Source organism: Cloeon dipterum, chromosome 1, assembly GCF_949628265.1.
Source record: "Cloeon dipterum chromosome 1, ieCloDipt1.1, whole genome shotgun sequence".
Lineage (NCBI taxonomy): Eukaryota > Metazoa > Arthropoda > Insecta > Ephemeroptera > Baetidae > Cloeon > Cloeon dipterum.
In genome coordinates this window covers 27139522-27164175 of record NC_088786.1, presented here as the reverse complement: position 1 = coordinate 27164175, position 24654 = coordinate 27139522, and the positions used below count along the sequence as shown (strand labels likewise).

The following is a 24654-nucleotide window of genomic DNA, read 5'->3' as shown; positions in this document are numbered from 1 at the left end:
GTAAATTTCATTAGAGCAGACTCTTAAGTTAGATTTGTTAATTTGTGCATCACGGTTCAAGTTCTATCATCATACCAAGTTTAAATTTTTATACAACATTTTGTATGTTTTTTAATCAATTTTCCGCAGAAGCATAAACAAACAACGTTTACAAATATCTAGATTAGGTTTAAATAAATATTAAAAAAAATAAAAAAAATATATTAATTATTTAATATTCAAAGTCTAAAATTTATTAAATTATTTTAATCTATTGTTCATGTGCACGCAAATAATAAATTGCTGTTAAATTGATTATTTTTGCTGTTATCTTTGCTAGTTAGCATTTTAATTTTATAATACGGGCATTATTTGGTTTCTGGGATTTCAGTAACCTTTTTACTTAGCTTAGTATGTCATTTTCAGAGGTATTTCATTCTCGATTACGTTCAAATTATTATGAATATTCGTCCGATTTTATATTGGAGCCAAAGTAAAGCATTTAGTGTGTATTTCCTTGCTTAATTAACTTCTTTAATTAGTTTTGCGGTCTGACACTGCAGTGCAGAGCGCAAACTGTCTCACATCTTAAAAAAAAATACTCACGCCTCAAGAATTAACGGTTTCCCAGCAATTTTTGCCACACAATATTTTTAAGATTTAGTCGGTTTTGTGGAAGAAATAACTTTTTATCAACATCCTTTCCAATGAATTTACGAATTATCTTGCTCATTCGCAGAATAATTGCAATCAATAATAGTTTTAAGAAAGCCCTATGCGCAACACTTTTAATCGCAGATCAAGACCCGCATAGGAATTATTTTTAATTGTTGGCAGAGACTTGGTGAGACGGTCAAGGACATGTCAAAAAGCAGACTGCGGCTGCTGCTGTTGGAAATTTTGCGCGGGCGAGAGAGAGAGAAATTAAAGATAACAGCGCCATAATGTTTTGCATGAACATCTGCACTAAATCAAGACAAAAACTGGAAAGAACAAAACTCTGGCGTCTCGGGGCGGGAGCCAAATTATTTTCAAAACTTGTGCTCCAACGACAGAGAAAAGAGCGGCGCGCAGCAGAGAATGAATTGCACGAGCTTCGCCGCCGCCGCCGCCGCTTTTGCTGAATAAATTATTTAATACAAAGCGCAAGTGAAGGGAAATCTTGTTTTCTCAAATTAGGCATAGCGTAACCATATTTGCATAAATATGTCCTTTGGTCATTTATCTTCTCGGTGAACAAGGAAGAGGGTGAAAAAACCGCGGGGACGATTTGCCTTTGTCAGAAAGCAAAAGCTGCCTTTGTTCACGGCGCTCGCACTGCTTGGCAAGTTGGCAAAGGAAGCACGTGGTGGCTCCTCGTCCTTCCGCCATTATCATAACTAATTACATTATGACCGAAAATATCGCATTGTATGAGCAGTTTGCTCCCCCGCGCGACACAATCAATAGCGAGAGCATATTATGCCGTCTCATCCTCTTCGAGCGGAAACCCCTTTGAGTATAATATAATCTCCATGAGAAATGTCACTGCTAAGTTATGTTGACTAAATTGCTAAAAAATCGTTTTACTTCTTCCCGTATACTTCCTGTTTTATTATAAGAATTGTTTATTTTCACTAATTCAGTTTAAGTTTATTGATACAGGACAAAAGTTGAAAATTAGTTAAATTGCAATATGGCAGTTTATCCGTAAAATTTTTTCTAAAATTTTCAACATCCAAAATGACTTTGCTTCAAAAAATACGAATTTATTCAAATTTTCTCTAAATTTGCAGTGATTGCATGACCACATTTCCTTGACAGATTTCGATTCCTACCGTTAAGATCTATTCAACAGCGTATGCAATCTTTTAGGGAAACTCTTTGTTGTGATATAAAATAGGATTTCAAGTAAGGAGACAGTCCTCACCATTTGAAAAGCATGATAACTTTGCTGCCACTTTTCTAAATAATTTACAGCGCTACTTTGGTCAATTTTGGCATCAACTGAATCCTAAGTTCATGCATTGGCAACAAGAACTTTCCAGGATTTTGCAGTATCAATCATATTTAACTCTCTAAAACTGTGATCATAACACGAATTTGCAGTATTTAATTTTAATAATTGTCCGGTTGAAGAGAATCCTTGTTGTCAATGCATTAGAAAATCCCTGATAAGGATTCAGTTAAAGTATAAAATGACCCACGCAATGTTTATTTTTAATAAGAATGGCTGCAAAGTTAACATACTTTTCAAATGGTGAGGAATATTATGTCTCCCTATACTTAAATAAAAATTTTATTTTATGTCACAAAATAAATAAATTTCCCCAAACAAACGTCATACACCATTGGATCTATAGATACCAAATATCAACAAAAGAAATCGAAATAAATATATTGTATGTTAACGTTTCTCTGAAATAAATTATTACATTTTTCTTTTAATTCTCCTTATTTTGTATATACCAATATTTTTAGCAAGATTTGTAAATTTCTTTTGCTTTCTGTAAAATGAAATTTGCAATCAGGGACAAAAACTAAGGGAAGAACTAGATCTAATAATTTGCTAGGGTCACGTGGCGCCATGGTCAATACTCAATTTGCAGCGGTTTCGCACGTTACGAGATTGGAGGGTTCGCCAATCCAGCTGGGCCTCCGCAAGGCTCTCGCAAAATATGGCCAGGAGCATTGTCGTGTTAACCGGCGATGCCATAAAGTAGCCAATCTATAGTTGGGAAAACATGCGCTCATTGACAGCACCGGACAAAAAGCAGCGCGCTGAGGAAATCATACAGTCACAGCTACGCCTGCATGCCAGAATTTATTGCATCAATAAAGTAATAATAATGCCAGCCTTATATGATATTCAAAAATGATAGGGAGGCGAGAGCAAAAAGTTTCCCCTGCGAACTCCACCGCAGTAGTGGCGACGGCGGTCGCGGCGCACTCACTCATTGATTTGAAAAAGCGAGAAGTTTGGCTCGTATCTATTTCAACTGCTCGAACACGTGCCATTGAGTTAGATCACTCTGGCCGATACGTAATTGAGATAACAAAAGGCTTGCTTGATCCGCGCCGCGCGCCACCCGAGAGCAAATTATTATATAGCCAAGCAGCCAGCTCTTTCGGTATCTGCGCTTTCTGCTGAATAAATTAATTTTATTGCCCGCACGTCGCGGCGGCTGCGGCTCAGGCATTAATTGTTACCCCCTGATGCTCCATAACTTTTAAATGTGCCACGACTTCAGATCGCGAACACTGCAAATTATTGCAGCGCCGAGAACTTCTCATTACGCATGAAACACTTAATTATATTATATTATCTTGCCGGCTTCTTTCACATGATTTATAAATCCTAGTAGCGAAAACTTTTAGCTTGTAAAGAACCTAAGAAAATGTATCAGAAGAGCAATTAAAATCGATTGATTGAAAATTTCTATTAACAATTAAAATTTAAGAAAACGGAATAATATAACCATAGAAATTTAAAACGTACACACATAAGGGAATCTAGGTTAATTAAAATACACAAAAGAATCTGGTCAGCTCGAGAATGCAATACTGAATTTTTTATAAAAAAAAAAATGCTAGAGGAGCTGAGCGGGCTGTCTAATATGAAATTGAGCTAGGATTTCTTTTCCTTTTTATAATTTCCGATTAGCCACGCATATCCAGTTAAAAATTAAGCCAGTATCAATATTTTTTACCGAGAAAATGAATAATGGGCTTTTAATTTTAAAATATAAATCTTAAATTTTTATAACGATCGTCAATAAAACTTTGAAATTTAGTGCAAAGTCTTGTTCAAAAGACAAATTGTTGAGCCAAGGTAAAGGTTCGACCAGATGTCGAGTAGAAAAAATATAAATGTTTGTTCAAAACATTTTTTTCAATTTAAATAAACATCTGTTTTATTTTTCTTCACATAATTATAAAGGTTTTGTGAATAAATTTCAAATTATGAAGTATAGAAGAGTATGACAAGAGAATTAAAATACACAAGGGTAACACACACAAAAAAACTAGTGAGGAAAATCCGAGAAAACGTTTATTCGTCTAAGCACTATGAATTCTATCATAGACGCAATTTTCTAAATACAATTTAATTTCTGAATCTTGTCTTACAAAAGGTATTTAGCATTTAACTCCAGACAATAACATGTCAAGAAAGTTTTCAATCAGGAAACAAGATTAATTAATCAAATAACCACATATAATTTAAATTGCCCTTCTTCATATATATTTCCCCTTCAATAATAACATCAGGAAGGAATCGGCATTGGACTTTTTGTGCCCATAAAAATACACATAAGAAGAATAACGGGGCGTTTCTAAAAGTTGTGTTTGTGCACATACGGTGAGGTACAAGAGCGAAGAGGAAAGAATATAGTTTTTGCGTGTGTGTGCTATACGAGAAATCGATATCTCATGGATTTCTGATGGTGCATGCAGGCATTTCAACTCGTGGAGCCACAAAAAGCAGGTGCAGAGAAGAATACACATTTTCCTTATCCTGCGAGGGGCAGCAACAGCAAAACCAGGATGCGGATCAATTAAATCGCTGGCAAGCAGGTTTCTTGCAGTCACTATATTCATTGATGGCATGGCACTGTCCGCCAGATAATATTTAACTTTGAACCTGCCATATTGGCTCGCAATCTGGTTCCGGAGCAGGCGGGACCAATGGGCGTCTGGCGCCTCCGCTCACTCCTCCCCCAACCTGGCCAATGCAAACACAATAAGCGCCGCTTCCCTACTCGTAATCAACCCCGACCGCACACTTTGCACCCCCGCAAATTTCTGTACAAACAACGCGCACTACATGCACACCAATCCGCGTGTAATCGCATGAATTCGCGCGCTGTTTATTTCGCCGCGCGCCCGCCGCTAATTTACGCCCTGCGAGCTCATTTGCACTTATCCACTGGGGTGTTTGCTCGGCCAAATGCTGCACAATACATGCCGGGTATGTTCCTCTAAAATTTCCCTGCAAAGTTTGCGTATTATAATGCCATTTTTTAATAATATAATAATTGTTTACTGTTGTCAGGGTAAGGAAAATACCCTGACAATGATTGCATGCTATTTTTACTATTTATTTTCGTATAAGTTTTAAAATTTTTAGTAACTTGAAAATTTCCGTAAGATATTTTGGTTTAAATTTTAGTCAGTTGGAAGTTAAAAATAAATTTAAGCACTGTACCGTGATTATAATTGCTTTTAAAATTGATAGCAAAATGCAAAAAGCTCTAGTTTCACTCAGTTTTCCTTGACCGCTACCAAAACTAAATTAAATTAAATATCAGTTGAATTGATACATAGAAAAATATGTTTTAAAGAAAAATTGGGTTTCCCCAAAATCTGCCCTGACGAGATAGTTTCCCTGCTGCTCGACAGTAATTTTCTTAACTACTTAACACCTTTGTCCATGTAGTTGTTCCACCAAGAAAAATATTAATCTCGTCCTCAACCAACTTTGACCAACCGAAAGATGCTTAACTGCGATTGTCCTTTCTCTTCCCCCTGAGGAGCGGCTACGGCTGTCGCCTCTATAAATGCATTCATGCAAAAAGAAAGGTGTTTTTCTGTGGATGCGATTTATAGCCCTCGACGCTTTCTTCCCAGCTCTCTCGCCGAGCGAACTGCCGGCGCGCTATCTCAACCTTTTCCGCTGCCAAGAGCATATTTGTGCGCGAATGAAAATTTATTAGCAAGAATTCGGCGTGTCGTGAAATCAGAGATAAATCATATGGTCCGCTGGGCTTGCTGCGGAGATGGAAATGAAACAAACTTTTGGCTTGGCTTGGCTTGCAAGCGAGCGAGCGGGTGAGTGTGCGAGCGACCACAAATGAATGAGGTGTCGTCGCGGCACTCCGACTGGATGAAAATATGGGCGCACCAAGACACACACACACTTGTGCCCAGAGGAGGAAGAGAGAGCTTTCCAGAAGATTAAATTGTTATATAGTGAGACACTTTCAAATTAAGCGAAAAATGAGCGGGCGCTGCTACTCGGCAGAAATAAAAATGTTTTCTCCCATTTCCCAGATTAAATTTTTTGATATATTCTTCTGGTGAGCCTCCGCATATGCTGAACCGAAGGATGAATCCTTTCCATCAAAGCAAACTAAACTCACTGCATGAATTTTAAGTTAATTTTTTGATTAGTTGAATATATATTCTTACACGATAAACTCATTTTTTATGAGGAAAGTAAATGGAACTTATGATTTAAAAATTCGGCTTTATTCATCTCGATCACAGATAAAAAAATTCAACACAATTATATCAGTTAAAATCATTCTGAAAAACAACAAAAAAGATATGACTGTGAGGTTCATTTCACAATTTCTTTTTCTGTCCCCGCACTAGTGTATGGGCGTTTACAATTTTTCGGTGCCTCTAATTGTCACGCAATTATTTATTATTACAAGAGACCTTTAAAATAGTATAGACTGCATAAAACGTACGAAACAATGCAGGAAAAATATACTATACGGTTAAGTTCAAACTGCTTTTTGTGATATGTTCTCGTTCGGGGGTAAATCTCATCAAGCAACAAAAGTTTTCTGTCCTTTTTAACTTTCCCCGAGCGGCCATGTGGGAAGAAAAATGTGCCCGGGTCAGGATCGGAAAACAAACCCGAATCTTTTGGAAATATAGTTACAAAATAGTTACGGGGGAATGAGTTCCATCTCTTTATTATATCCGCGCTGCGCGCAGAGGGTGGAGAGTTTAGGGGTTAGTCGGCGACACGGCCTCGTAAATAATACCAAAACTAGCAATATCACTCTCTCGCACTCGCCCTGCCATTTAGCGTAAAAGCTTTTCATTATTTCATGCACACATCAGCATGCATTGCGCCCTTGTGTCAGCCAATTAAATTAGCAGTCCGCGACCTGCACGCCGAGCGTTCGTTCAAATCTAATTGGCATGCTGTTTAACGGCGTATATCTTGTCTGCTATAAATCTGTAAATTTGATCTGAAAATATAAAAACGCGCAATCTCCTAACTGTGAAAATTGTTATTTAAATATTAAAGTCATGCGAAAGGGAGGATAATTTCAAACAAAACTTTGAAGACTGACAGAAAAATGTTTGAAACAATTTACAAGCTGTACACATTGGGGAAAATCCAGGAGGTAATTTTTCCTTACATTTTTTTTAAAAAAATTAGGATTGAGAGCGAAAGAGGAATTATTGCGCACGTTCTTCGTACTGAATAACAACTGCAGTCTTCATCAGCATAGGGCTTTACCTAAAATCAGTTGCTGAGTACATTAAAAGTGAGTAACTGAAAAATGTCCCTCAACCAATGTAAAACCTATAACCTATTTTACCGAAAATAATCACTCCTGAAGATTTGTGCCACAATCTTGGATTTATGGTGACAAATTTATCTTTCATGTTTGGTGTTAAAAATTCTGGTGCCACAACTGGTGATCACATTAAATGCAGTTGATTCAGAGTTTAAAGACGACCAGAAAGCCGAGCCGCTGAACACAAAATCCTAATTAATGGACCCGCTCCAACTTTTTGATTTATTTTACTCTGCTTCGCGGGTTGCGTGGAGCAGGATAAACCAACGCTTTAACCTTTAGTTAAAATGATAATTTTCACTCAAAAAGTTCAAGGTTAGACTCACGTTGGCCGCTTTTGATTTTTGAACAAGCGGATTGCGTGGAGTAAAACGGATGCGCTAAATTAATCCGTCAGCGTTGTCGAGATCCCTATTCAAGCAAATTATTTTTATTGCTTCCGCCACTCCTTTTTGATAAGAGCGAGCGAGCGGCGCGTGTGACAAGGGTGTTGACACGCCGCTTTGCAAGGGCGAGTGTATTTGTGAGCAAATTTATAGCCGCACGAGGGCGAGGGTGAGTACACTAAATTGTGGGTACGCGCGGATTAAAAGCGACGCCCGCCCGCCCCGAATGGTCGGACGCGCGCGCGCTCCCGGGAATCAAATCGAATGAATGCCAGCGATTTCGCCTGGCCGGGAGAATCCGACGAAATCCGTCCGACCACCGCAACCAAATTGAAAACAATCAGATGAGCACCCAGGAGAAAATAAAAGGAATTACAGCACACTTGCACCGCAGACAACTGATTTTCGCGGAAAATATTTGCGTTATTTACTTCGTGAGTTAAATTACATATTTCATCAGATAAACGAGGTTGAGGATATTTTTAGTTAACATAAGGCTGTTCTATGAGGATCAAAAATATTGTTTCAAATAACTAATATCAAAAATAAATTTTAATTCACTCGTACTTAAATGAATTCTATACATTCTCTCGTTTAGCTGTGTTTTTTTTTCACTTTTGTCTCGTCAATCAAAAGGTTTTGCTAATAATACAGCTTTTGAAGCTATCTCAACTCTGTCACTCACCCTCCCTATGGTTTAATTATCTTCAAAAAAACTCAAAAGCCTAAAGATCTAATTTTAATGAGAGATATTTGAGCATTTATAAAATCTGTTACTTGCTGCTCTTTAAGTCAAAAGGTGATTAAATAAGTGATCCGAAATTCTGAAATAGCTCCACGGGCTTGGAGGCACCAACTCGCCACTTACTGGGTTTCGCTCCTTTCCAGCGGCTTTATTGAAAAATTTCTGGAGTTTCGATTAAGGACCTCGGTGTGGGGAGGCAAAAATATTTGACCCGAATTCCTCTGCAGCCAATTGGGACCTATATTATCTGCTCAGCGGTGTTATTGGGACCCGGTGAGCTCATGGCCCACGAGATGTACTGAGCAGAGGTAAAAAAATAAACTTTAATTTAATTTTAAAACAAATAAAATTACAAGCAAAATTTATGACATTTATAAAAAATTTCAATTTCATAAAGATTCAACAAAGAATTTTAATCAATTTATTAATTCAAGCTAACATCTAAACAGTGAAGTAAAATAGCTAACTTAATAATAATGACTGTTTTATGAGGCATTGATTTCACACACACGATTGATTTGAATCGGTTTAAATTTCTTATTTAATTATTTGCACAATAATTACGACGTTTTATAATTATTTATTTTGCTCAATGGTTAAAGCGGTCCAATTGAATATTTCAAAAACTGATCACTTGAGGCGAGATATAGGCTGTTGACTTTGTATATTAAGTAAAAAAAGCGGCAGCAGAGAAGATAGGCAATATCCGGACATAATTGTGTGCGCCCGCGGCGGCGATTTGTAAAACAAGCCGCGCTCGGTTGCGGATTCTCACTAAGGGTAATACTGAAGCCGAGTCAAATAATAAGCACGCTTAAAATGCAAATTGCTTTTTGCTTTGAACACGCGAGAAACGTGAATTAAACATCATGCAGCCATATTAGAGAAAAAAGAGTTTGCAGCAGTAGCAGAAATTGTACTCATACATATGAGCACGAGAGAAAGAGGAAGACACACATGCAAGCGACGAGAACACATACAGAGTGTCGGCTGCAGGGGAGGCGCACACTGCTCTTTCTCTCTCTCTCTCTCTCTCTCCACAGCGAGAGAGAGAGAGCTGGTAATCCTTTTATGCATGGTAATTTAAGTGCCGTTTTAAACATGCAAAAAGGTGTAGCGCGTGAGCGTGTAAATTTATACCAAGGGAGCCGCTCAGGTTGTGTAATATGTTGTTATTACAGCAGCACGAGAGAATTTGAGCACCGTATAAACTATTATGTTTGCGCCGCCACAGAATAACAAGTAATGTATTTACAGTTTCAATTTGCTGCTGGAGCTTTCTCTCTCTTGCTCGGGCTGCACACGCTGACAAAGCACGGCACCCCCTTTCGACTCGACTCCCTCCGGTGACATGGATCCTACGCCTAATCTAATAAATATTATCACCAGAGCCGCGCCGGCACTCACTCTCTCTTACTGAAGCACATTTTGCAAACACAACGAAGTCGTTTCGCGCGCGCGGATAATGTTATGCATAGAATCGTGTGAAATGAAAACAACGAAGTTTTTCGCAATTTAGTTTCAATCTACATAAACGCCGCACGGATTAAATATCAATTGGGAAAGCTCTCCCTTTGTGCTCGGGGCTGTGCTGTGCAGCAGTGCAGTCGTCACGCACACAGACAGTCGTGCAGCCAATCGAATCAAAGTGAGCAATTTGCTCGTCGTGTCGAACATTACTTTTTTGCATTGGCACTGATCGTTTACTCTCCCTGGGGCAAAAGTGCCTCGAGAAGTGACTTGGATGCACAACCTCCGAGTATCAAAGTATGTTAAATAAGAGTTTCAAGATTATTTTGACATTGAATTGTCGTTGGAATTCGTCGTGGGGCTTCAGTCATCGAGGCAGAATTTGATTAAAAATTTAATCCCCACTAAATCATCACTATAAATAAAGGGTACAATAGTTGCCTGAGCTTTTGGACTGAAAAATTCGTTAAATTTTTTCTGTTCAATCAACTTTATTTCACACAAAAGTGAGCAACCACTAATTAAATCTGTATTGAGGAAAATTGTAATGAGCATGGTTGTCGGATGAAACAATATATAATTGTAACTCAATGCACAGGAGGAAAAATCTGGACAAACCCTAATGTTTGCACTCGTTACTTTCAGAAACGCCTTGAACAGCAATGTAAGCTGTGCCGCCGAGCAGAAGTTAAGTGCGGGTAGCCTAACTTTCCACATTATAATTGCAAGATTGTGTGGCGATAAAAAATGCAAACACATTACAATCATGCAGGTGTAACCGAAATATTTAAGAAGACGTTACAATTTTGATAATTTAGAGTATATAGTTTCTGTGATTTGATTATTCTGTGTGTATATTAAACGAGAAAGGAAAGAACGAATTTTATAGTTGGACAATGGAGGGCTGAGTGAGCGTTAATTCTTGATAAATTTCTATACCGCTTCTACCTTTTCCTCGACTGCGTGATAAAAACATTTTTTGTCTCAAGTCTCCAGAGAAAAAACGAGTAGTGAACGTTGATCTCTTTATTTATCTTGTCTATTGTACCCTTTTAGAGCGTAATTAAGTTTTCATTCAACAGGATTTTTATTTCACATATCCACAGTCGAGATTTTTGCTAGATTTATAAGCACAGCAATGCTACTAAAAATATCGAATATCTTACGACAAAAAGTAATTGCAACAAGGTAAGGATTCGTCATTTTTTGCTGTAAAACTTCGTAAAACCTATCGAGCGGACGCGCATGTGTATGAAATAAATTCAAAGTTGTCGTGCTCCCCTAAAATTTGTCCTTTTTTGCCAATATCCCCGAACCGAGCTTCTGCGGCTTGCCACGGACAGCGTGGAAAGGAAGGGGTTGTGGACAGCCACTAAACCACAATCACCGGCTATTCCGATCACAATTGCTGCGAGGGTTCCCGTCGTTGAACTTTATGATTGCATTCTCATCCCAACTTGCCGGAACATATTCGCGAACGGGCTGCTGCAGTATTTTGTCCCGAAAAAAGTGCGCAGTGCAGAGGCAAAGAAAGACTGTAGTAGAAACTCCTTCATTTCAGCAGCAAGATGAAAAATCTGCGTTGTAAATTGGTGGATGATTAGGAGCAGAGTGGCGCCAAAGTATATGACATATTTTTTAGTTTCGGACTTGTGACTGAGAGTGAGAGAGATAGAGAGAGAGAGAGAGAGAGCCTCATAGTAGCCCAATAAAATTGTCCGCAGAATGTCTGGGCGCTTTTACGACGCACAGGGCTCTCTCTCTCTCTCTCTCAGAGAGCGGACGACGGGCGGGCAGGAGAGACGAGCGACGAAATAAAGAAATCCATATGTCATTAGAGGAAAGTGGCACCCTGGCTGCTTGGCTGCGGCGGCGAGACGCGCACGAGGGAGCAAAATCACTGCGCCCGGCTGATATTTTGCAGTTTCTTCACTTGAACCGCATAGAATTGATTTAATTAACTCTCGCACAGCGCAAGCACCATTTACTTTTACGAGAGAGCGAGCGAGCGGGCGAGTTATAAAAGATGACGCGCGCTTTGAGTGGCGGCTTGTCTATGTTAGATAAGGGGGAAAAAGATTATGCTCCTCGGCGGCGGCAGCAGCAGCTTTGCTTCCGAAGCAAATCTGCTCAAATTATTGCACACACGCCGTCACAGCAGTCGGTATTTATCAAGATAAGATCGAACGGTATAAATTTCACGGGCCTCATCTGCGGCGGGAGGCGCCGGCCCTCGCTCCGGGGGAAGTTGTAAAATCAAAAAGCCCCTGAAGATGCTCCTTTTGAATCGATCGCCCGGTTTTTTCCTTCCTGTGCACGCCTCGTGCGAATCGCATTTTTCAACAGAGCAGTCCACGTGGCATATTTACAGCCGCGCGGCCCACCAGATGAAAACACTCCTCTCCAATATAATAATCGGAAGTTTCTCTCTTTCTCCCTACTTCGCTCGCTCTCTCGTGTGCAAATAGGAGAATAAAAACGGCTCCGAGTTTTGCGGCGCGGCTTTTCTCTATTTTACATATTTATTCCATTACCCCCGCAAACCAATGTCATATTTCATATCAGTTTGTGTGAATAAAAATTCAAATTCATTACATAAAACTGCGACAGCGTGGAGAAAGCGCCGCCGCCGCCTCCCTCTTCTTCTTTCTGCCTTTGCGACGTCGTAAAAGTTGAGTTTCTTTTCCATTAAGTGTCTATATTATGCAATTCAAATGCGGTATGCTAGTGTGTGTGCCGTTGTCATATTCATACTTGATTAGATATCGCGAAATCAGTCTCGTGAAATATTCTCCTCGGGCATCCATCCGGATGTGTAAATTGATTCCAATGCTTCCATATTTGCATACCGACCGCACAAACTCTCTTCTGTCTCACCGGAATCAGTGCATAATATTTACATTTCTCATCCATCGACTTTTTATTTTATTTTTTCCCATCCATTGGCAATCCTCGAATTTATTGCAATGCGACGGTGTTTCAATCTGGACAATATTTTCATGATTTGTCGATGGCGTTTTTAACAATTTATCTTGCCAAAAGCAAATGAGAAGACGATTTGAAAGATGCTCAAAATTTTACCATTAAGATCGACTTTAGGCCGAAGACCTCGATACTCATCTCGAGGAAAAAATTATTTTAATAGGAGTATCCAACCACAGGTCTAGAAATATCGTTTTGTGACTTTAATTGCTTCGATTATAGTTCCTAAGGATTTTCTCTGGTTCTCTGGACATTTAGAATCTAATTTCAAAATCGCACCATTTCTTTTAAGCAATTTTCTCAATTTTGCATAAAATAATAAATGACGAACAAATCTTTTTATAAAATTAAAAAATGTTACAGTAATTTATTCTGTGACAATTTACAAAAAACCAATTTAGCATTTTTTGTTCCTTCTAACTTTCCCTTAGTGCAGGCTCATTATTTTTTTCGTTGAGATTTCTTGCTGAATTTTCCGAATTTCAGCACAGACGGAACAGAAATCTTTGCGTTGCGGTCTGGGCGAAAGCGGAACAAGCAGCAGACGCAGCAGAGATATGATTACGACGACGCACCAAGGGAGTTGCAATGAGGCGGCTGGCTGTCGCATCATCTCGTCCGACACCAGCAGAAGCAGAAGCAGCAGCATTGGCGGCGGGAGAGAGCTAAACTCGCAGTTCGTTTGGTGTGAGGATGAGAGACGGTGGCGGCGGCATTTATTTCTCTGCAATGCTGAACGAGCTCAATCAAACGTCTCTGGGGGCTCGTAGTTCCGCGCGCTGATAAGCGAGACAGTCGGCCGCAAATATTGCTGCCGAGCCATAAAATTGTGCTGTATTTTATTTAATTACACGCTGTGCATGCGCCTCGATCAAGTTACAAATTTTGTTTTCCCTCTTATTTGGACCGCGAATTCACGGCCGGCCTCTAGGGAAGCGTTGTTGCTCGACCATAAGGCAGTGCCGGCGCGGTTTAATCAAGCGGGAGTAATTTCAACTTTCAACGCCGATTTGCTTTATTGGCGAGTCCTCCGTTTCTCGCGCACATTTAGGCAATTTTCCGATTTTGACGTAATAAAATAAGGCTTACGAGGGGTGAGTTTAACACTTCGTTTTACCCGTTAGATCGCTGCGTGCAGAAATTATTGACCACAAATAATGAGAACCACTTCCAAAAAATGTAATTTAAATGTTTATGAAAATATGTTAAAATTGGAAAAATTCATAATTTTTAAGTTGAAATTTTCCATTAGCTTTTCGCAAAATTCCTTTACTTCCCGCGCGAACGGGCGGCTAGAATTGCGCGGCTTGACCTCTGGGAGAATTATATTAATTGCGTGTGCCCTTTAAAATTTATTTTTAATGTATGCTACCTGCTTGTCTGTCCTGTTCACCACATTGCATATTTCTGGATATATTTAAATTTTCAGAATTCATAAAAAGTTGACATGGTTGACACAAGAAAAGAACGTTTCTTTATTGCTTATGGACGAAGTTGAAATAAAACAAATCACGGAGGGAAATTCCGGTCCTTTGGGTACGACAAGAGAGGCAGATTAGATTTAAAATGCAACACGCAGAGTGGTGCAGAAGAAAGTTGTGGGAAGGCAAGCAGGAAAGGAACTCATTCTCGTTCGCCAACTATCTCTTGGCAGGCAATTCAGGCAGATCACGTATTTGCTGCTCTCTCTCGGTTAAAGCTTTTAGCTGCGACGACTACGTTGGCGGCGGTGGCGGAAGTAATTTGACACAACAAGGCTAGCTCACTTAGCAGCACGTGAGATGATTAGATATCAACTGCGCAATTTCAAATCTGCTGCTATCTTCTCGCCTGATCTACACAATCTTCATCCCCGAGCAGCCCAGATGACAAATAGTTACGAGTTCGCGCGTGGAATTCACGCCGAACCTGCTTCCTCCGCGCTATATATGTATAATGTAGGTCTACGCCAAAAATGTGCCCTCTCGGAATTTAATTACGCGTCCCCTGCCTGCGCTTGCTTGTTCACTCTGCTCTGTGTGTGTGTGTGTGTCGAAGCAAAAGCGCAGCAGTGACTCAAAAAAGGGAACAGTTTGCAGAAAAATAAAGAGCCTGCCGAGCATCCCACCTCTTTAAATGTTAATTGGATTCTCGACAATTTCCAGTTGCTTTTGTTGATAAATTGGACTGGGTTTTTCCGATCGAATTCACCTTTTCCCTTTCTGCAAGTACTCGATTTTGGGGAGACCAAACCAGCTGATTATCACCGTTTCTTTTATTAGTCAAGGGGGACGATTTGCTCTCCCTATGTGCGGTTAATCCTGCTAAAAGCATTAAGATTGTTTTCGTCTGGGCATTTATTAATTAATTGACGAAAGCTAAATGCGGTCACAGACATGGCAGCGAGTACACGAGGAAAAGATAACCTCATCAGCTATGTGTTTAAGAACAATTATTATCTTAAAGAAAAATAAAGAGTGTTTGCCACAATGTTTAATGACACTATTCTGGTCTGAAAAATTATGGAATTATTATCAGGTTTGGAAAAATCCACATTAAAAAAATGCAGTGCACTGGTAGAAAACCGTTTTTTACCAATTTCATGTACTTGAATATTTAACTGTTATAAGTATCTTAAAAACAATTTATAGAGCAATTTTCCATTCAATAAATTTGTTTGATTCGTGGGGAGCATGAAAATAATGCTTCTTCTTATCAGAAGACCTAATGTTGCTATTACAAAAGACCAAAAATGCAGATTCTCAATTAATATGACACAGATTTAAATTTAATGAATACAAATAACAGTAAATTCCCCCTAGTTGTTGAAATATTTTGCCTCTGGTATTATCTTGAACCAAAATGATATTGGGAATTCATGACAAAAAAGGAAACTGAATATTAGACTTCACCCTCGTTGAAATTCAGAGTTATTTAATTGAATTCAATCAGTTTTATGATACTGAAAAATAATTCTTTTTATATCCTGCTAAGTTAATTAACTTGGTTTATTGCAAAAACTCGATTTTAAGAAAAAAAAAATGTGTAAGGCATTGCAGATTCTGGATCTTTCCAACTCCCCCGCAATTCATTAAAATAGATTGGTATACTTTAAGAATTGCAGAAAGTTATTAAACACGCTCTAGACAAGTTTAAAGGTGAAATAATTTTGTACATTTGGCAAATATTACATTATTATTTCTACCAAAAGAATATATCCATTTTGTGCAATTCCATGCGCGAGAAACTGGGAAGAATTGATTGTGAGTGGTATAAAACCGGTACCAACCAGTGGTGGTGGAAAAAAACAACCCTTATTATTTGCAATAGGTTTTCTCCTCAAACTGAACTAGATTCGTATTGTAAAAAATTGGGGCTCACTCCAATTTTTAGCTTTTTTTCCGAAAATACTTAAATTCAATAACTAAAAACTATATCAATAAAAGCTATTGCAAGTTTACATTCCCACAATTATTGCTGTCAAAATTGACATTTTTAAAAATGAAGCAGCACTGCTTTTGAGTAACAGTTGCGTGTATGGTTTGTTTAAATAAAGAGCGCATGTAACCATTGCAGTTTTATTTTTAGAAATATATGTACATTTTAGTGAGTATCACACTCAGATTTGTTGAATGCTTCCGCAAGCTCAGATTGCCAATCAGGAACGCAAATGAGACGATGATTGACCTGACCAAGATCGCACATATTTCCTCTCTTTTCATCAGTGTTGACGTCAACCATAACCAATTCCTGAAATAACAAAGATTTCACAATCAATTTCCGAAAGTCCAGCAAATCGTATGACTTACCTGTCGTATGCTACTATAAGCACCCATTTCCATGTACATTTTGTGATTTCCTAACTTCAATCTCGCTTTTCCAGATTGCAAAATTTCGATGTATCCTATGCTACCTTCAGGCAAATCATTTAAAGTTGCAGGCATACTTTTCTTCGCCTGCAAACTAATTAATGAGAATCTAATCTGACATTTTATCATAGCTACCGTACCTTAGACGTTCCTGTGGTTGACACTTGTGATGAATCGCTCGGCATTTCCACGCGGCCAGGAAGGCAATCTGGGAGCTAATTAATTGTTAGACAGGAAAATCTTTTATACCATGGCCAACACTTACTTGAATTAAAAATGGCTCCCCATTACCAGTCAATATACTGGCGATGCTTGGTTTATCTGGATCTACATTAATTTTTTGAGGCATATTGTCACCCTCGCCGTCGGGATCAGGCTTTATTTCCATTTTTGGAACTCGATTCTGTTGAATCAAGAATGGCTTCGAGTCACCCCATGAGATTTTCGATTTGGGGTTGTCAAGAAAATCTGAGCGTTTCATTTCCGTAATCACTATATCTTCGTTATTCTCGGAATAGCTTTCTCGTACTTGGTCTTCTACCTGTTGAAGTTTGAATATATTAAATACAATTTTTTCTTATGAAATTTTACCTCTTTTTTAATAATAGGTCTAATGATGTCAGTCTTTTTTGAGCTGCTCGAGGATGAGCAATGGTAGTGTTCTTTGATTTTTATCTGCCTTTCGGCCTGTCCTTGCCCGAACACAGATCCTTCCGTCTGAGAGAAAAGAATGGAAATTATTTTCTCTTGCACCCCAAACAAATCATCAATCTTATACTTGTATGAATGTAGTTCTCTCCTTCGGCGGCGGTCTTTTCCGAGGTTTTTTCGCAGGAGGCTCTTTGTTTTTCCCCGAGTCATTGCTGGTGCTGGCCACAACCGGCTTAGGAGGGGTGGCTTTGGCCTTGCCCTTTGTCGGCAATATAGGCTCGAACTTCCGCTTCTGTTTGACTACTGATGAAACAGCACCCAGAGTGAGGTCGCGAGGCGTGCGGAAGGACTCGAGTCTACCAGACGGCCTGCTGCCCAGGGAGGAAAGCAAGCCGTTGCTCAGGCTGGGCAGACTCATGCCCTGTTTGCTCGACGAACATTCCGCCTGGGGTTTGGCCATGGGTCTGGTGAGATAAAAAATTAGTGAGGTGGTCAGCACATGAAAAGTGAATTTTGAAACTAAAGTGGTCGTCGTGGAGCTGTCAAAATGTTTGCAATATTTTTCCACATGAATATAGCAAGTGAAAGCAAAAGATTAGCCTCAATTTATTTTCATACCTTGGCCGATGCTAAATATTTGATTAGAGTTCAAATATCTCGGAAAACGGCTGCGAAATCATCGGTAGAAAAATTGTAAACACAGCCACACAGCCCATGTGTTCACTTTACCAAATTTACACGCAGCTCAAGCAGCTGCCGTCACCGTCAAGGAGGGTATCAAAAAACTGTTGGAGGCGACTGTTCATTGGTCAGGACATGACCATGTGACCAGGGCCACGAAGCCACGATCCTTGCGGCAGAGAACGAAACTAACATTGATTTCTCTCTTTTAGCGTCGAGCAGCATGGCCTCGCAAGCGGATAAAATCACGCCTTCCCTAGTTTACGATTATTTACTGAGCTCGACGGACAAGACGATCGCTCAAATTTACAAGGATAAGACCTCAGCGGTAGGTTCACCTCGCTGTAAAGTTTTCTTAAGTTATTATTTCGTTTAATCGCTCTAACTAATCAATTTACACAAAAGCCGCTATCAGTCAATACCAGCCACCTCGAATGAAAACAATGCCGCACACCACGTGTAGTGCCGATTATAATGACTTTAATTTTTAGTAATAATATTTCATTTATTTTAAATGCAAGAGATTTGCTTGTAAAACTGAATTTATTTCACCCATTCACGAAATATTAGAAAATACCAAAATACATATATGTAGACACATTCATTTTTTACAGAATCATACATTATACATTAATATACATACATTGTATTTTCTCTAATTCAGTGCAACATTTTTCACTTCTGATATTTAATTTCAGAAACCACTGACGCATAGCTCACCAAAGCTGTTGGATGTAATCAACTTCTTTCTCTCGTAAGTTTCTTCCGATCGAAAATCAACTATAGATAAATCTAATCAAAACAAATTTGTCATTTAGATCATCTCCGCTGAAGAAGAATCTTCTTGCTACTTTGGAAAAATCAGATGATGATGGTGAAATGCTTACTTTATTATTATTAGCTGTTATATTCATCTGAACGTGTTTGCAGATTCTTCTGAAGAGAGTGAACCTGAGCCGAAGAAGAAACCAATCACGAACGGACACCTAGCTAAAAAACCCGTGACTCAGAAAGACAGTTCTAGCGAAGAAGATTCTAGTGAGGATGAGGCGCCGAAGAAGGCAAATCTTGCAAAATCAATTGCAGCTGCTGCGCCAAAAGCGCCAGCTAAAGCAACACCAGCTAAAGCTACCACCCCTGCTTCCAAGAAACCAGCTGAGAGCTCAGACAGCGATGATTCCTCAGAAGAGGAGGAAACTGTGAAAAAGGCTCCCGCAAAGGCACCTGCCAAGCCTGCCGCGGTGCCAGCTACAAAGAAAAAAGAAAGCTCCAGCGATGAGGATTCTTCGGACGAGGAGGTAGTGAATATTCCTGCTAAACCTACACCCAAAGTAGCAACACCTGCTGCTAAAAATGCGCCTGCTGCCGCTAAAAAGGAGAGTTCAAGCGAAGAAGATTCTTCTGACGAAGATGATGCTCCTAAGAAGCAACTGGTGAAGCCAGCAGCGAAGGCGCAAACGCCTTCTGCCAAGAAGGCACCAACTCCTGCAGCCAAAAAGGAGAGTTCAAGCGAGGAAGATTCCTCTGAAGAAGAGGAAGTTACTAAAAAGACCCCTGCAAAACCAGCTGTGAAAGCGGCCACTCCTGCTGCAAAGAAAGCGCCTACTCCAGCTGCGAAGAAGGAAAGCTCCAGCGAAGATGATTCCTCCGAAGAAGAGGAAGTTGCTAATAAGACTCCTGCAAAACCAGCTGTAAAAGTGGCCACTCCTGCTGCCAAGAAAGCGGCTACTCCTGCTGCAAAGAAAGCGCCCACTCCAGCTGCGAAGAAGGAAAGCTCCAGCGAAGAGGATTCCTCCGAAGAAGAGGAAGTTGCTAATAAGACTCCTGCAAAACCAGCTGTAAAAGTGGCCACTCCTGCTGCAAAGAAAGCGCCCACTCCAGCTGCGAAGAAGGAAAGCTCCAGCGAAGATGATTCCTCTGAAGAAGAGGAAGTTGCTAATAAGACTCCTGCAAAACCAGCTGTGAAAGCGACCACTCCTGCAGCCAAGAAAGCGCCAACACCAGCAGCCAAAAAAGAAAGTTCCAGTGAAGAAGATTCCTCTGAAGAAGAGGAAGCTGCTAAAAAGACCCCTGCAAAACCAGCTGTAAAAGCAGCCACTCCTGCAGCCAAGAAAGCGCCGACTCCAGCTGTGAAGAAAGCGCCAACTCCAGCTGCGAAGAAGGAGAGTTCCAGCGAAGATGATTCCTCCGAAGATGAGGAAGCTGCTAAAAAGACCCCTGCAAAACCAGCTGTAAAAGCAGCCACTCCTGCTACCAAGAAAGCGCCGACTCCAGCTGTGAAGAAAGCGGCAACTCCAGCTGCGAAGAAGGAGATTTCTAGTGAAGAGGACTCTTCTGACGAAGAGGGGATGACAATTGTAGTCAAAAAACCCGCTCCATCTGTCAAGGCAGCGCCTGCTGTAGCTGCAAAGAAAACTCCTGCTAAGGAGAGCTCCAGTGAAGAGTCTTCAGAGGAAGATGAGCCACCAGCAAAGAAGCCTGCAGTGCCGCAGAAGGCAGCGCCAGTAGCAAAGGCGACGCCAGTAAAGAAGGATAGTTCGAGCGAGGAAGATTCCTCAGATGAAGAAGAGCCAAAGAAACCTGTTGCTGCTCAGCCAGCCAAAAAAGCGGCTGTTCAAAAGAAACAGGAGAGCTCCAGCGAGGAAGAATCGTCAGAAGAGGAAGCAGCCCAACCGAAGCCAGCAGCAAAACCAGCTGCTGCGAGCAAGCCAATCGCTAAAATAGCGTTTGTGCCAGCATCTAAAGAAGAGTCATCGTCTGAAGAGGAATCCTCAGAAGATGAAGCTGCCAAAAAGAAAGTTGCGGCACAGAAATCCCCAGCTCCAGCCATGAAAGAAGAGAGCTCAAGTGAAGAGGAATCTTCAGGTATGTTGCGCCAATTGGTTTTAAAATAATTTTCTGAATTTTTGTATCTTGTAGATGAGGAAGAACCAAAAGTAAATGGAAAGAGTGACACTAATGAGGAAGAAAAGCCAAAAGCAAAAGGATTAAAGAGAAAACTTGATTCAGCAGATGCACCTCCAGAGGTATTTTGCTAATTTAATATCCTGACCTATATAATTGATTTAATTCTCTTTACAGAAAAAGATTGCTGTAGATTCTCCTGTAACAGGCAAACCTAAAGCTGCAGCAGCAGGGAAGAAGGTAATTTTGCCATGCATATTGAGTAGATGAAATTATTTAAATCTGATATACCAGGGTGCTGCTGTTCCTTTCAAGAGAGTCAGAGAGGAAGAGGTCGAAATTGATCCTAGACTGGCCAACAACTCTTTTGAGGCAAAGGTAACAAGATAAAATCAACTACATCCAAGTCAATTTGACTGGGCGGAAGGGTTGTCTGTTGGTCACACCAGTGTTGTTATGGTTGCAGAGCGGTGGTGACGAAGAGCTCGCTCCCGGATTCCCTTTAGTAGAAGGCTCAGGCTATGGGGCGGGGAAGGGTTACAAATTCGGGAAAGATGTTCAAATTCTGGCTGGGAAGCGAGGATATCTTGGGGTTTACAGTGAGGAACAGAAGAAGGGAAGCGGTGGCTTCCGGGGGTCCAGGGGTGGCGGCCGCGGCCAGTGGGGTGGTCGTGGTCAGAGCAGAGACTTTGGGCAGAGAGGTGGAAGGGGAGGCGGCCCTGGCCAATGGGGCGGGAGAGGACACAGCCCTGGTAATCGGGGTGGTTGGGGGAGCGGCAGAGGGGGTAGTGGAGTAGGACACCAACAGACGCCCGGCCCTGCCGTAAATAAAAAAATAAAATTTGACTGATTGCGCGATTGCAGAGAGGTGCTCGTGGATCATGGGGCGAGAAAGCCAACAAGGACCTGAAGTGCACAAAAGGGAAATCGTTCCGTGCTGAGAAGACAAAAAAGAAAAGAGGAAGCTACCGGGGTGGCCTCATTTCAACAACAGTGAACTCCATCAAATTTGATTAATGCGTTAACCACCCGCGCTTCTACTTTGATTGTTTTGTGCTTCACGTTTACCTCATAATGTGAGTTGGCAAGCATTTGTAGATTTATTTTTGTGCAAGTTGGCAGTGAGGAGCTTCCAATAAACTAAAGTATCCATGATCAAATTACGTCTTTATTAAATTCATACTTTCTAAATTCCATCGTCGAACAACAGTTTAGGAAAATTGACTTCAGTCTCTATGGTTTTTGCTACATTGAGCAAAATTCGCTCACCAAAATTTGGAGCTAGAAGTTGCAGTCCAAGCGGCATACCGTTTTCTGACAGTTGAGTGGGAATCGAGATAGCAGGGCAACCTATAAACGATTTAACTCCAGTTTACTCATATCATTGCACGTAAAATAATTCTGTATACCTGCTAGATTGGCTGGCTGAGTGCAATAATCTTGAGTGGCACACTGCTCTCTGTTGTCCTTTAATGTGAATTCTGAGAACCGTGGAGCCTCTCCTAGAGTGACTGGCGTCAAAAGCAAATCCACACCATTGGCCCACACGTTGAGAAAATCGTTTGCAATCAGCCGGCGCAATCGGAGGGCTTGCATGAAATGGTTTTCATAGTTCCTACAATCGATTTAAAATAGTTTAGATTCAAAATTAACAGCAATTGGCCAACCTGCTAAGCAGAAAATAATTGCCAGAGATGACTCTTCCCCGGACAACTTGGTTGAACCCCTGACTTCTTGACATTGCGAACATCTCTTCAGTTGATTGCTGCTCCGCAGATCTCAAACCATACTCGATGCCGTCGTATCGCGCCATGTTACTTGCCACTTCACAGTGGTTTAAAATCGAATAGCAGGCAATTGAGTACTTTGTGTGAGGCAGCGAAACCTTGAAACAACTTTTTATTAATTTTTAGCTTTGGTAAATATCAACCTGACCTACAGGAACAATTGTGGCTCCCAGCTTTTCCAGCAGAGTGGTGACGCTGCTCCAAGAATTCAAAACTTGGGCGTCAATGCCTGGACTGTGATATTCTTGAGGGATTCCTATTGTGATGTTGCGCAAGTTGAAGTCTGATTCCAAATCAATTGGCTCAAAATCTTCTTGGACAGTCGTAGAGTCTTTCGGGTCCCAACCAGCAAGCAAATCTAAATTATCCTTTAATATTGACATTCATTTACGATTTGCTGTGTTTTTGTTTACTGAAAATTAAAGTGGCGTCGTCTACATTTCTTGTTAAGATTCCCGGCACATCCATGGAATTGACAAGAGGAATAAGTCCATGACGGGATAAAAGGCCATACGTTGGTTTCAGCCCCACAATGCCGCAATAGGCGGCGGGGATTCTTGTTGATCCTCCTGTGTCCGAGCCAAGGGCCCTGCAGAGCTTCTGGTTAGAGGAAATGCCATCACTGGGAAGTTTGACTATTTACGCAACACAGGCTCCAGAAGCAACAGCTGCAGCGCTTCCTCCTGAACTGCCACCCGCAATGAACCAATCCTTATCTTCATCTACTGCTTTGGTTTGGTTTCCTTGAAATGTATTTACTTTCAAGTGTCCACTTGGTGTTTTCCAAATATTTTTTGTTGGGCCAAAGGCAGAGTCCACCGCTCCAGATCTAACAAGTTCAAACTTTAATTTCTGCATCTCATTTTCAAGAAATTTTATTTCTACCCCATTGCAAATTCATCCATGTTGGTTTTTCCAACAATTACAGCACCATGGTCAACCAATTTTTGTACAACCGTTGCATTGTAAGTCGGGATAAAATTTTCAAGCATTTTCGAGGCGCAAGAAGTCCTAATGTTTTTGGTGCAGAAATTATCTTTTACAGCTACAGGCAACCCTTCCAGTGGACTTCGAGTTTCTCCTGTAACGAATATTGTCACCTTTCAGACTTACCAAACATAATCTTTTATTAAAAAAGGATTTAACCTGCTTTGATTAGTTTTTCAGAAGCTAGAGCCTGCTCATGAGCAAGCTCTTTTGAAATAGTTATAAAATTATTCAGGTATTCAGAATTCTTAATCCTTTTCAATGACGCCTCACACAATTTTGTTGGAGCAATAGTCATATCTTGCAACTCCTTAGAAAGCTGCGAATATGAATACAACGAATATTTATTAATTCTCCATAAAATAATTATCAGGTCACCTGTTTTATTGTCATTCCAGATGCACGAGAAATCATTTTTGTCTTTTATAATACTCTTTTACCAATGTTCCTGAAAGAAAACAATAAGACTGGTTAAGTTTGGAAGATATTTTGTGTAATTTTCCTAATGTTCTCTATTGTTGTGTAATATCACACAAAATTGCAACAAAAATATACTTCATAATCATTTATTTATGCGCGTTATCTGAGAAATATTATACATACCTTTGTTATGCACCTAATATTTTATTTATGAGCTCTTGTAAATAATAATACAGGCCTACACCTATGTATGTACCAGTATGTACCGCGTTCCGTTTCAAAACAGCACCCATATGGCCGATGGCACAATCGGACCAATCAGAAGAGAGAAGCCCTCTAGCAGAAGTAGAGAGTACACTTAATATTCTTGGTCAAGTGAGCTATGACAGGAAGCCATCTTGAAATTAATTCTCAATACACATTTACCAATTTTATAATATTTAAATGGCGTTGTATCATCTCTTGCGTAAATAAACCCCTAGCATCCAAAGAGGTTAAGATTAGTCAGTTTTC

At 40.3% G+C, this 24654-nt stretch overlaps 3 protein-coding genes across 4 annotated transcripts; 1 reads left to right on the top strand and 2 right to left on the bottom strand.

The window, feature by feature from the left end:
* Positions 1-16406: 16406 nt before the first annotated feature.
* Positions 16407-18069, bottom strand: RpIIIC53 (RNA polymerase III subunit C53). Its single transcript, XM_065491718.1, has 7 exons — positions 17981-18069; positions 17490-17826; positions 17303-17428; positions 16977-17252; positions 16852-16926; positions 16652-16798; positions 16407-16592 (listed from the first exon to the last, which is right to left on the bottom strand). Exons 2-7 carry the CDS (start codon positions 17820-17822, stop codon positions 16446-16448), a joined length of 1104 nt encoding a protein of 367 aa, XP_065347790.1. The 5' UTR covers positions 17823-17826; positions 17981-18069; the 3' UTR covers positions 16407-16445.
* A 157-nt stretch (positions 18070-18226) lies between these two features.
* LOC135944553 (nucleolar and coiled-body phosphoprotein 1-like) lies at positions 18227-22103 on the top strand. 2 transcript variants are annotated; one of them, XM_065491592.1, is made up of 8 exons: positions 18227-18371; positions 18742-18797; positions 18862-18917; positions 18974-20908; positions 20963-21069; positions 21125-21187; positions 21242-21325; positions 21812-22103. In XM_065491592.1, exons 1-8 carry the CDS (start codon positions 18267-18269, stop codon positions 21962-21964), a joined length of 2559 nt encoding a protein of 852 aa, XP_065347664.1. In that variant the 5' UTR covers positions 18227-18266; the 3' UTR covers positions 21965-22103. The 2 variants fall into 2 exon arrangements, with proteins under 2 accessions (XP_065347664.1, XP_065347657.1); XM_065491585.1 differs by lacking the exon at positions 21812-22103 and adding an exon at positions 21414-21805.
* On the bottom strand, positions 22096-24401 carry GatA (glutamyl-tRNA(Gln) amidotransferase subunit A, mitochondrial). Its single transcript, XM_065491656.1, has 10 exons — positions 24325-24401; positions 24100-24169; positions 23881-24040; positions 23620-23815; positions 23378-23563; positions 23148-23323; positions 22887-23092; positions 22615-22832; positions 22357-22562; positions 22096-22297 (listed from the first exon to the last, which is right to left on the bottom strand). Exons 2-10 carry the CDS (start codon positions 24133-24135, stop codon positions 22134-22136), a joined length of 1548 nt encoding a protein of 515 aa, XP_065347728.1. The 5' UTR covers positions 24136-24169; positions 24325-24401; the 3' UTR covers positions 22096-22133.
* Positions 24402-24654: the final 253 nt, after the last annotated feature.

What these genes read in the sequence shown, in the direction of transcription:
- GatA (XM_065491656.1), bottom strand. Translation starts at nt 24,135, where the DNA reads ATGATTTCTCGTGCATCTGGAATGACAATAAAACAG. An exon ending in ATGGATGAATTTGCAATGGG is followed by an intron (nt 23,564 to 23,619) that starts GTAGAAATAAAA and finishes TGAACTTGTTAG; the next exon opens with ATCTGGAGCGGTGGACTCTG. An exon ending in AATTATTTTCTGCTTAGCAG is followed by an intron (nt 22,563 to 22,614) that starts GTTGGCCAATTG and finishes AATCGATTGTAG; the next exon opens with GAACTATGAAAACCATTTCA.
- RpIIIC53 (XM_065491718.1), bottom strand. Translation starts at nt 17,822, where the DNA reads ATGGCCAAACCCCAGGCGGAATGTTCGTCGAGCAAACAGGGCATGAGT. An exon ending in GGGAGCCATTTTTAATTCAA is followed by an intron (nt 16,927 to 16,976) that starts GTAAGTGTTGGC and finishes ACAATTAATTAG; the next exon opens with CTCCCAGATTGCCTTCCTGG. An exon ending in CTTATAGTAGCATACGACAG is followed by an intron (nt 16,593 to 16,651) that starts GTAAGTCATACG and finishes TTGTTATTTCAG; the next exon opens with GAATTGGTTATGGTTGACGT.
- LOC135944553 (XM_065491585.1), top strand. Translation starts at nt 18,267, where the DNA reads ATGGCCTCGCAAGCGGATAAAATCACGCCTTCCCTAGTTTACGATTAT. An exon ending in CAGCAGATGCACCTCCAGAG is followed by an intron (nt 21,070 to 21,124) that starts GTATTTTGCTAA and finishes TTCTCTTTACAG; the next exon opens with AAAAAGATTGCTGTAGATTC. An exon ending in CTGCAGCAGCAGGGAAGAAG is followed by an intron (nt 21,188 to 21,241) that starts GTAATTTTGCCA and finishes CTGATATACCAG; the next exon opens with GGTGCTGCTGTTCCTTTCAA.